This window comes from Acyrthosiphon pisum, chromosome X (assembly GCF_005508785.2).
Source record: "Acyrthosiphon pisum isolate AL4f chromosome X, pea_aphid_22Mar2018_4r6ur, whole genome shotgun sequence".
Lineage (NCBI taxonomy): Eukaryota > Metazoa > Arthropoda > Insecta > Hemiptera > Aphididae > Acyrthosiphon > Acyrthosiphon pisum.
The window spans coordinates 112,566,196-112,579,756 of NC_042493.1; the positions used below are offsets into that span (position 1 = coordinate 112,566,196).

Genomic DNA, 13,561 nt, shown 5'->3' on the forward strand with positions numbered 1-13,561 from the left:
TGATACTGATCAAAGAAAAAATATTAAAATTATATTTGTGAAATTGTAACAACTAACTCCGCTCTATACACATTTTTTTAAACGAATATTTTTAGTATCATAAATATAGCCACACTTATAAAAACAAGATATAAAGATAATATTATTGTCCTGAAGTGATCTATACCAACAGTAGTTAAAAGGTATAACGAAAATAATAATTTTTTTCTTTAGAAACACATTCATAAAAGTTTTACAATATTTGTAATCATTATAAAGTGAAAATATGAATCAGTGATTTATGAACTTTACACTCGCCATTCGTTTATTGAGGTGCACCTACCAACACCATGACATTAACCTCTTTAAATTCAAATTTGTATGAACTTCGTGAAAAATCACAAACATTTTTAGAGTAAACCATATCTCTATTCAGAATCCAAACATTTAAGAGAAGACTTTCATGAAAAATTTCATTGTTAAGTACCAATAAATATAAAAATAAATAAATAACACTTACCAAATTTACCTGTAATTAATAAAGATAAATTAATTAAAATAAATTATAGTTATAATTATATTTCCCAGTAAATGTAAAAATCTAGTTTTAGGAAGAAAAGTCTTTCAGATTGTTCTAAAATGTTATTCATAACTTTCATAATTAATTTATTATATTTAAGACCGAGCAGTGAATCCAACAAATAGCTAAAAACTACGCTCCTGAAAAAGTGAGTATGATGTGTTGACAAGTAAAAATGCACAGTGTAGGTGCTTGTGGCCAATAACGATTAGTATAGACATTAGACACTGTTGTATAAAAGCAAGATAGAAAGATAATATTACTTTGAAGTGATCTTTAACAGCTAGTCATATTGAATAATAATTATATGTTTTGTTTAAGACGACTAACACATAATTATAGGTAAAGCAAAAATGTGATGCTTTGAATGGCAAACGTCCAACGTCAATCATTTCTTTGTTTGTCTAGGTGATGACAATCCAATTGAAATTTTTTTTTTTAATTTTAAAATTAAAACGTATTTTTGTAAAATCTGAGTTATGAGATATAAGCGTTGACAGCCCCATAAGATTCCAATAGTAGCCCCCAAAAGCATTGAAAAGTGAAATAATCAAAAAACTCTGCTGCCAGAAACAGTAGACAACTACAGTAAAATGAAAATAATATGGAACAACCAGTTTCTTTATCCGTGAATTAAATTTTGAATTTTAAAGATCACAATTTCGTGTACTAGACAATCATTTTAATGAATATAATAATATGGTTATAATAAAATTATGGTATTAAAGGGCAGGTTAAGTTAGAATTGGGTTAATCAACATATCCAACTATTCCAAAACAGTTACAGAACAAATTTCACATTGTAACTGGTCACTGGATATAATAGTTGGTAAGTAACAACACAAAAATGTTTGATTTGTTATCTGGGAGAAGGGATAGTAAAAATATGGCAACAAACATAACAAAGAACTTACCGCTTAAAGCTGTAAAAATATATACAAGATACCAAAGTTATTAAAAACACAATAGGTATAAGATATAATATGAAATGTATAGTTGTGTTCAATGTGATTGACTCCTTTGTTTTTCATATTTTGTTCATTGACATATTTATGGTCGTTGGAATTTTAATGTATACACATTTTTTAAACGAATATTTTTAGTATCATAAGTATATCCACACTTATAAAAACAAGATATAAAGATAATATTATTGTCCTGAAGTGATCTATACCAACAGTAGTTAAAAAGTATAACGAAAATAATAATTTTTTTCTTTAGAAACACATTCATAAAAGTTTTACAATATTTGTAATCAATAGTAATTAAAGTTACTTAATTAATTTATAGTTGTGTTCAATGTGATTGACTCGTCTGTTTTTCTCTACGGCTTATAAAAATGTGATTATAGGTACAATTTTATATCACAATTACTGTTATAATCTAATTTTGGGAAGAAAAGTCTTTCTGCTTGTTCTAAAATGTTATCCTGAACTTTTATAATTTATTATATTCAAGAGGGAACAGTGAATCCAACAAATAACTAAAAACTACGCTCCTGCAAAAGTTAAATCGATGTTCGGGCACGTAAAACTGCAGTGTATAGGTATTTGTGGCCAATTACAATTAGTATATATACTGTTGTATAAAGAAAAGACAGAAAGATAATATTATTTTGAAGTGATCTATAACAATAAGTTATATTGAATAATCAAAATGCTAATAACCTCCCACGCACTGAAAACCTTTTATATAATATAAGGTAACGAGATTTTTAACAACGTAAACTGAAATCCTAAATCAGTTTTATGATGGATTAATATTTCATATTTAGTAAAATTAAAATATAAAAGTAATAAACATTTAAATTATACATCTAAAACTATATATGTATATTATATATATATTTTAGATTTTGTTATAACAATTGGTTATATTGAATAATGAAAATATGTTTTGGTAAGAACGACTGTAAAATAAAAACACAAAAATGACGTACCTTTAATTCCTAATTAAAAATTTAAAAAAGGTTTATGAGTGATTAATTTTTATATCAAACAGCTTAAAAATTGTTATTGAGATTGACAAACTATCATTAAACATAATTTCATTTATTGAAAATTATTATAATTAAATATGACTTCATATCATAATTGTTCTTATCGCGAATCTTTAGTCACTCAACGTAGAAACAATCTAGTCTTGTGAAGATAAACATAATTTTTTTTAAAAGGTAGGTAGGTACAATTTCTAGTTTTGAAAAAGAATACTACACTATATTTTATAGACACTCCACTAAAGCAGACTTAAATTTTTCAACATATATTTAAAATTGCAATTAGGTACTAGATACCAATGAAATAATGTACATTATCACTCGTAACATAAAAAATACTTCGATATTTTTTTTGTTATTTATAGATATTCAAAATCTTTTTAAACTATTTTGTACAATTTATATTATAAGATGAAAAATTGAAAATTTACTACAAGGTTCTTAAAAAATGTCTGCTTTAAAAAATATCGAAAATACAGTCATAATTTTGTTAAGACCATTTAAAAGTCCAGTGTGTATGAACTTCATTAAATTAGCAAATATTTTTAAATTATATTATAATCCCGATTAGAATCTATAAATGTAAAAGACAAGTTCAATCGAAAACAATTTATTATTTATATCTGACTGTTAGATATTCAATAAAATGATAGTAGCCTGGTTTGGTGCTGTGGTTGTCCTCCGTTGTGTTCTTTAGTTTAACCAATAGCTGGTGTCACTAGTTCTCGGATAGGTGACCAACCGGGTTATTAATTACAAATTTCGCTACATATACACGTGCTCTAACCAACCATACCTATCTCCACGCTTAAAAACCTACTTCTTCACCAAGCGCCTAACAACCTCACAGTTGATGTCTTGAAAATTAATAAATAACACGATATAAATACAAATAATTTAATTTAATAGTACTTACTTAAATTGCCTGTTAAAAATAATGTTTGATTAATAAATAATTATGTAAATAGGTAATATTTACCATAAATATATTTTATCGATGTATTTAATGTATAGGTATATTATTATTTCAAACTATGTTTTGTTTTGTTTTTATATTGAAAAAGAGCTAACAAACAGTGTGGATGTATGTTTTGTAAATATTCCTTATTGTCCATATGCACGGGATATTTGTTCATTAGTATATTAATTGTATTTGTCAAGCATCAGATATTGTCACTAGTGCTCAGACAGGCAATCCGTCTACTTCTTAAGTTAAGGGCCTTACAGTTAAAAATCTACTAAAGAACCTTAGGGACAATAACCACGCAGTTGATGCCTTAAATATGCATAAATGAAATATATAAGTAAAAATAGGTAAATGACACTTACTTGCTTCCACTGTTAATAATATTGTTTGATAAATTAATAACTATGTACGATGTACATAGGTAATACTTTTCATATATTTATTATATACTATAATATTTTTTATGTTTTTATTATGTTTGTATATTTTAATTTTTAACAAGGTTTTCTTTTCCTTTTATAACAGACGAGATACAAACAGAATGAACGCATTTCTTTTGAATACCTTTTACATAATTTGATTTCTCTGATAATATTTGATATTTTGTAAATATCGTAGGTATGCACAGGTTATATTTTGTTCATTTATATATTTATTGTTGTTGGAATTTTCATGTATACACATTTTTTTAACGAATGTTTTTAGTATCATAAGTATAGCCACACTTATAAAAACAAGATATAAAGATAATATTATTGTCCTGAAGTGATCTATACCAACAGTAGTTAAAAGGTATAACGAAAATAATAATTTTTTTCTTTAGATACACATTCATAAAAGTTTTACAATATTTGTAATCATTATAAAGTGAAAATATGAATCAGTGATTTATGAACTTTACACTCGCCATTCGTTTATTGAGGTGCACCTACCAACACCATGACATTAACCTCTTTAAATTCAAATTTGTATGAACTTCGTGAAAAATCACAAACATTTTTAGAGTAAACCATATCTCTATTCAGAATCCAAACATTTAAGAGAAGACTTTCATGAAAAATTTCATTATTAAGTACCAATAAATATAAAAATAAATAAATAACACTTACCATATTTACCTGTAATTAATAAAGATAAATTAATTAAAATAAATTATAGTTACAATTATATTTCCCAATAAATGTAAAAATCTAGTTTTAGGAAGAAAAGTCTTTCAGATTGTTCTAAAATGTTATTCATAACTTTCATAATTAATTTATTATATTTAAGACCGAGCAGTGAATCCAACAAATAGCTAAAAACTACGCTCCTGAAAAAGTGAATATGATGTGTTGACAAGTAAAACTGCACAGTGTAGATGCTTGTGGCCAATTACAAATAGTATATACACTATTGTATTAAGGCAAGATAGAAATATAATATTATTCTGAAGTGATCTATTAAAACTAGTCATGTTGAATAGTAATTATATGTTTTGTTTAGAACGACTAACACATAAGTTATATGTTTAAAATTATAGGTAAAGCAAAAATGTGATGCCTTGAACAGCAAACGTAAATTGTCAATCATTTCTTCGTTTGTCAATGCGATGACAAATCTAGTGAGCATTTTTCATTTCATTTTAAAAATTAAAACTGTTTTTTAGTCAATTCTGAGATAACAGAGATAAGCGTTGTCAATCCCATCAGATTCCAGAAGTAGCTCTAATATCGGCCTTCCAAAATAGTGGGAAGTGAAAAAGTCAAGATACTCGCATACCAGAAATAGTAGACAACTGTAAAATGAACATATTATATTTTCTTTTTCCGTGATTTAAATTTTGAATTTTAAAGTTCACAAATTCTTGGACTGACAGCCATCAAATCAAGTCATTGTTATATGCAATGATTTATGTTAATCAACACATTCAACTATTCAAATACAGTTTGTTGGATCGCCGCAGTCGATGCACAACCAATGGGTCTATGAACCGGTCATGTCATCTCCTCCACCTGTCTAGTATGCTATCGCCGATAACGCACGTTTGCGGTAGACTCCATAAACGCCTGACCTAGTTATAACTATAGTTACCCAACGACATTTGTCGACTTACGACCCATCGTTGTGCCGTTGCTTTGGCCGATCTATGGCTCTTCGTTGCCTTGTGCTTGTGGTCGCGACTTTGCGACTTGTGTTTTCGTTTACGCGACTCGCGTCGTCATATCACCCTTATAATTTTATTATACTTAATTAGTCACTGTGCCTCCATAGGCTGTGTTTTGCCACTTCGTCGGTCTTATTATTGTTTTTTGATACGGTGCCCGGGCGCCCGACATCTATACACGTGTTGTTCGTGTGATCTGTAATATTGTTGTTGAACGGCCGCTGTTTGGTTTTGTGGCAAGTTTTGAATCGCACGCACGCGTATTACAGCGTTCGGTTCTGTTCAAACCGACTGACACCTGTATTCACTATTATACTTCATCGTAGCCGTCGCTACCAGTTACGAGTGATATACGTGTTGGCATAGACTTCAGTGGACATATTGTCGCCGTACCTACTCTCAAAGCGGAATTGGCAGCAGTGAAGTCGTCACCAACGGTCGTAGGAGACGCGTGTAAATATTATTGTATCTTGTATTATATTATTATTAATCATAGTCCATTTTTAATTACCTATAATTATTATCATAAATGCTGATAGAATTATTTATTATTAATTATTTATTGTCTACCCTGTGTTATAATTCATACTTTGTATTTTTCTTATGGATTGGTACGGCGACGTCGGTACCCAGTCACTAGCCATTGCTTATATTATTATTATTTCTTTGTCCTTATTGTATTTCAACAATAAATTACTGTATGTGCCTTGCCATATGTGCACATTATATATCTAAGAGTATAGTTGATGAGGTCATAGCTTGACAATCCTAGTGTCTCAATGGTCCTGGTATTACATTATACTGTTGTATTTCGTTGGTGTAGTCAATGAGGCTAACCACTAATATCGTAGGAGCCTCTTGATTAAACACAGTTACTGGACAAACTACATATTTTAACTGGTCACTGGTTATAATAGTTTATAAATAACTACCTACTCAAAAATGTTTGATTTGTCATCTGGTCATTCTAGATGAAGGGAAAGTAAAAATATGGCAATAAACATAACATTAAACTTACCCCAACTAACTGCAATAATATATATATACATTAAATACCAAAGTTATTAAAAATACAATAGGTTAATATACAATATAAAATATATAGTTTTGTTCAATGTGATTGACTCCTCTGGTTTTCTCTGCGGCTTATACAAATGTATGAATCCTGATGTAAGGCTGATATTAAAACCATTGACTATAATGTGTATATTTATAAGTGCCTATTTTTAATAATAAATATGAAATAAGATAATAAATTATCTTACAATTTTTTTGTATTGTTAGACTATAGATTAATTAAATTAAGTGATTTGATAAAAAGTAAAAACATAGCTACTTGGAAGAAATAACAAATAAATAGCTGTAATTTTATCGTGACAGTGGGAAATGAAATAGTTAAAAATAGTTACAAAAATAGGATAAGACTACACTTTTAAAAAGTTTCGGTTTTTAGTATATTTTGGATAAAATTTTACTATTGTAAAAATAACAGTATTTAATACAATCTACTTTGTGCATTAATTTATACTTTGTTACGCAAATTTGCAATACAATAAAAAATTACATACGTGTAAATTCAGCTAATTAAAAAAAAAAGTTTTATGATGGATTAATATTTATTATTTAGTAAAATTAAAATACAAAAAGTAATAATTTTAGAAAATAAACATATATATATATTTACAATTTTGTTAGGAATTTTATTTTTTTCTTTGTTCTATCTTATTTTCTATATCTACATTTGAATACCGTTTTTTGTATTATTATTACTTATTAATATAGGTGGGTCGAACTCAAAAATATGGTCTCGAACCGAATTCGAACCAAACTTAAACCGAACCTTAGTATGTCAAACCGAACTCGAACCGAACTTTTTTAGTTTGATTTCAAACTTGAACCAAGCATTTTATTTAACATCTAACTACATTGGTACCATATATATTTCATTACGAAACTGAACCCAAAATAAACAGTTAAAAATTTATAATTAATATATTATATAATGTTACAACATATTACATATGTGCAAGTGCAATGTGCATCATAATTGTTATTGTAAATGTAAATCACAACACCGCGTATTTTTGTAGCATAGTCTCTGTCTGTCAGTCTCCGAATGCACTCTGAAGGTACGCACTATAGTATTCCTTATGTGTACGTCATGTATGTCTTGTAAGCATTGGTACATTGTTAGAAGACAATTTACTTTTCATACTTAGTTATGTGTTTTATTTATAGTGAAATATTACTTATTATTGTAAATAACTGTGTTGTTTGTTCACTTAACATTTTTTTCAACTTTTGTGTATATTTTATGTTATAAGATAAAAAAACATTGGAAATGTAATTTAAAAAATATCGAAAATAAAAGTTATAATTTCTTTTAAGACCGTTTTATATATATTCAACTTAATTCTCATTATTTTTTATTGTTAATACAACTACGTAATGATCAGTTATGCCGGAACAATAAATAAAACTTTAATTAATATTATTAATGCTATTAGTTCTAATAAAAATGTGATCAATACACGGAGCACTATATTCTGTTACACTAGTTAAGTTGGATATGTATTAATAAAATCCTAGTTCAGTCATACAGTGGAGATATTCATGTTTGTTAATATCGTTACTAACATTAGAAATATCAATGTTAATGTCTCCCAATACTATTAAACTGTATGATTTCATAATCGAAACAATATGTTGTTTAAAATAAGTAATAAAATCTTTAAAATTATTACTTGGAGACTAATATAAAGCAATAATATCATATTTTAAGTAATTACCTAATTTCAAATGTACATATTTTCATTTATCAATAAAATTCTCTGGGAAATTTTCAATCGGATATTTATTATTAATATAGACAATTAGTCCACTATTTTGATTAAATAAATTATCATTAGTTTTAATAGCATAGACATTTTCCATATTGTAATTCAAAGTATTACTAAAAAGCCAAGCATCAGCTAGAACTATACAGTCTAGAGAATTTAGTGCATTACTCATCATTGTTAGAAATTCAGAGAAATTTTTATTTACAGATCTTATATTTAAATGTATTAAGTGAAAACCTATAGATTGTATGACATTGTGAAATTAAAATAAGTCTTTTAAAATCGATGTGTTAACATTTGAAAAATTATCAACGTTTTCGAAGGCAATCTCCATAATGAACCAAAAGAAAAAAAAATTACATTAATAGTAGTGATGTTACGAACTGTTCGATTTTCGAACCGAACCGAACCGAACTCGGGGTGTTCGGTTCGGTTCGAAAATCGAACTCAAAATTGCAAATAGTCGAACCGAACCAAATACCTAATAGTTCGGTTCGACAATCGATCCAGACTCCAGAGAATTTAAAAACAAGTCGACGATCGGACGATCCAACATTATTATTGTAATTAATAATTATTATTATTATTATTTAATATTTATTGCGTGTTTAGGACGGCAGCGGCGCGCGGCGCGGCATACCCCCATACCGGGCGTTTCACCGAGCTCACCGTGATACAACTTCACTACGCCAGGCGGTGCAGGGGGGTCTGGTTATGACTTATGAAAAAACCCTAGATACAAAAAATAGATTGTTTGGTTGTTTTCAATTTTAATATCTATGGCTTATTATTAATATCTTATGTATTTATAAAAATAAATTGTAATTTCCATTGTTTATACTTTTTAATTTTTTATTATTTAATGTTTATTAATTAATAACTTTATATTTTATAAGATAATCATTAGTTTATAGTAAATACTAAATACTAAATAGTAAACAATAAATGAATAATACATTTTTAACCTTTGGAATTTTTTTAATGTTCGGTTCGAGTTCGATAAAATATTTTGAAAAGTTCGGTTCGGTTCGAGTTCGATTAAAAATATGTAGGTTCGGATCTGTTCGAGTTCGTTAATTTAAAGAAGAGTTTAGTTCGGGTTCGGTTCGACCTTAAAAATCAGGGTTCGTAACATCACTAATTAATAGACATAGTTACATAGGTAAATGCTAAATAGTTGATATTGCAACATTTTAGCAGAAATGTCATCTAGTTCTCGTATACAAAGTACTCTAGAGTCTAGGTGATCTTCATTTCGTACCAAAATATCAGCTTAATTTGTGCAGACATATTTATATGGCTTTTCTTTTACAACCTCCTTTGTTTTGTTTATTAAAAATTTTCTAGTTTTAGTAAGATGTTCATTAACATAATATATTCTCATAGAACTAGACTAACCATTATTATTTGAGTTGCAAAAAAACAGTGGTCGGGAGTAACGCGCTAATTGTAGCGACGCTACAATAGCACGCTACTGTAGCTGTAGCGATTAACATAGCGTCGCTAAAATATATACAATGTAGCGAAATACTATAGCGCACTAGAAATTTACGGTTAGTGTAGCGAAAATGTTAATTATTTTATTATTTTAACCTATTTCATGATAGTTAAATTATTATGATAAATGTTTATTTATTTAATTAAGATGACTAGATGAGTATATTTTTGAATTTTATATGTAAATAAACAGTATTTTAGATTATATGTATCATTAAATTCAGATTTAACACATCCATTACAAGACCTACACAACGACGAGGTTCACTTGACACTTACACCATACAACGGAGCGTAAGATGTTCTAGATCCATGCTTGCCATCAACTTTTAAAAAAAAAATGTTTAGCAGATCAAAGTTCTTTGTAATCACTAATCCCCTTGCTGTATGAAATCCTTTCTCCCAGTGGCCGAATTTCTAATCAGTACGAACTACTAATTGGCAATTTTCAATAAAACGTTTATCTGTTTTGAGTTTTGTTACAAAAATACATGATATACATTGAATAAACCTGCCTTCCGAAATTACAAGAAAATAGCGGTAGGCATTAACAAATAATGACCAAGTACTCAATTGAATATCTAAATAAATCAAAACAATTTTTTAAAAAAATGTAGCCAAAAAGTAGCACGATACATTTAAACAATAGCATTAGAAATAGCGCACTACATTTAAAAAAAAAGCTACTTTTTGGGGGGAGTAGCAGTAGCGTTGGCGTGCTACAAAAAAACAGTAGGGTCCCAACCACTGCAAAAAAATAACAATTTTCTTACAGATTACGATAAGGTTTGATGATAAGATTTCATTTTATAGTATACAACGACAAATGTATTATAAGTTTCAGATTTTATTGGGATTGAAAGAATTAATGGAAAAATAAATACGGGTAGGTAGGTATGAGAGTTTTCATTTAAAAATGGTCCTGGTTTGGTATATTTTGAATGACAATATATTGTTGTGAAAATAATAGCGATTGATATAGGTAATATACTATGAACAAAACGTTTTGCTCTGTTACGCATATATTCGTAACAAAGTGAAAAACACAAAAGTTACATACCTTTTTTTTCAACTAATTTATTATTAAATACAAAAAAAGTTTATGCGTGATTAATGTTTGTATTAATTGGCTTAACAATACTATTAAACATATGACCATAAATTATAGACATTTAAGTTACCTTGATCGCCTATAAGACATTATAAGTATTATTTAGTTTTCAACATAATAACCATTTGCAATACATATAACTACAAATATATTATAAGTTTAGTTTAAGATTTTATTAGGAATGAGATAAGAAAACCATGAACATTTTATCAGTTGCAAATTATTATACAAACTATTACTTATTAACATAATGGTTTTTATCATGTAGCATGTATGATTTTCTAATTGTTAGCGAATGTTCGTAAACTTTTCTGTCGTGAATTTTTAGTTTTAAAGATAAATGTTGTGCACTGCCTTGAGATTTTATTTCTTTTCTTCTTTATACCTCTCTAATTATCTTAATCTACATTTTAATAATTTTTTTTCAGATTTTACACATTGTATATTCTCTGTATAATTTAAAATGTTCAGACTTAACAACATGTTCTATAATGTTTCAGATCTTTAATGTATTTTATTTTATCTACAATTGGACATTGAAGCTATACTGAACGAAATAATTAATATAATAATTAATCTTGAAATCTCACATAGAGCAAAATAGTACATTTTATTAAAAAAAAAAAATTTAATAAATAAATAAATTTAGAAAGTTTATTGTTATTAATTATAAGAAACTACATATAACATAGTTCAGCCCATTTAATTAAGCGACTTTTCTTTTAAAAATAAATAATTAAAACCTTTTATCATATATTATGGTGGTAAAACAATACCAAATCATCAACATATTATGTAAGACTTGAAATAAATAACAAAAAAGTGATATGATTAGATTGTTTCAAAGGGAAACTAAATTGTAAAAAATAGTGAAATAATTAAAACGGATATGTACGTATGAGAGTTTTCATTCAATATTTTTTCTGTTTCGGTGTAATTTGAATTACATTATATTGTTGTTAAAATAATAGCGATTGATATAGGTAATATACTATGAACAAAACGTTTTGCTCTGTTACGCATATATTCGTAACAAAGTTAAAAACACAAGAGTTATTTTTTTCACCTAATTCATTATTAAATAAAAAATGTTTATGCAAGATTAATGTTTATATTAAATTGGCTTAACAATACTATTAAACATATGACCATAAATTATAGACATTTAAGTTACCTTGTTCAACTATAAGACATTATAAGTATTATTTAGTTTTCAACATAATAACTATTTGCAAAACATATAACTACAAATATATTATAAGTTTAGTTTCAGAATTTATTAGTATTGAGATAAAAAAAAAAATGATTATTTTATCAATTGCAAATTATTATACTAACTATTACCTATTAACATAATGGTTCTTATCATGTATATATCTAATCACTCAATATAGAAAATATGTAGTGTTTTTAAGATAAAAATATTTATTTATTTTAACAGGTATGTAGGTTCAATATTTAGATTTCAAACATAAACTATATCTTAACAGCAGGATTGGGCATATTATAGTTACATGTAACTAAGCAATGTAACTCGGTAACTTTTGTAACTTGTAACTAGTTAGGGACATTATTTGTAACTTTATATAAAATCACAAATAACAATTAACAGTTACAATGTTCATTTTGTGTTTTGATAATTCATAAGTGAGTTTGCAAAAGTAAAAATAAAACGTTTAATACAAGATTCCTTTTACCTTTATCAAAAAAAATTAATGTCTACTGGAAAGTCAAATTAAAATTTGACTATTCTTTGGAGTAAGACATCGGACATTTCTCGTAAATCCACAAATTCTCATACAACGATTTTTTGTTATTCAATATTTTCTCACCATAGACACTTGAAATGTACACAAAATTATGTTTATTTCATATTTTTTATACAAAATACAATATTCAAAATATTTTGACTCTTTTCGAAGTGTTCACAGACATTTTCAAAACATTTCACTACGTAAAGGAGTTTCACTTTAATACATTTAATATGTGATACACGGTTTCTTAAAAGTAAATGCTTTTTTTTTTAACCATTTAAGACTCAAATTTGAACGAACTTAACAAACATTTTTAAATTGTAAAATATTTCCATGAGGAATCCAGATACTGAAAAGACAATTTTATTTCCATGTTTGAACAATATATTTGTTTAAATCAAACCGAAAAATTGTGTTTACGTTAAAGAGCAGACCGACTGACAGTTCATGATAATTTTGTACAAACCGAATTTGCGAACAAACCTCATATCCCCGGATTTCAAAAGAAATAAACTTAAACTTAGCGAATAAAGCACAAACTGTGAAACGAAATAAGCAACCGATTGCGATTACGAAGCTATGGACCGATATCACGTACAAAACCTGAATACAAACGAATTATACGAATGGCGGGGATGAGAAAAGGTGAGAAAAGGCGAAAACAGTATAAAAGTGTATATTTTTCGATAAAAGT

The 13,561-nt window shown here is 27.3% G+C and overlaps 1 protein-coding gene and 1 long non-coding RNA gene across 2 annotated transcripts in view; both read right to left on the reverse strand.

Annotated features, from left to right (window-relative positions):
• Positions 1–2,388, reverse strand: part of LOC115034789 — a 5,632-nt gene extending 3,244 nt beyond the window's left edge. The window contains exons 1-2 of the long non-coding RNA XR_003840081.1: positions 1,474–2,388; positions 500–508 (exon numbers count right to left, since the gene is read on the reverse strand). This is a non-coding gene — a long non-coding RNA (uncharacterized LOC115034789). The remainder of the gene's footprint in view (positions 1–499; positions 509–1,473) is intronic.
• Positions 1–13,561, reverse strand: part of LOC100302370 (uncharacterized) — a gene marked incomplete in the record, with an annotated part of 74,783 nt that overhangs the window by 36,792 nt on the left and 24,430 nt on the right. Inside the window, 6 exon segments of the mRNA NM_001162871.1 lie at positions 6,682–6,692; positions 7,234–7,247; positions 7,954–7,966; positions 9,044–9,048; positions 11,062–11,074; positions 11,184–11,192. Coding sequence (NP_001156343.1) covers positions 6,682–6,692; positions 7,234–7,247; positions 7,954–7,966; positions 9,044–9,048; positions 11,062–11,074; positions 11,184–11,192 — 65 coding nt within the window.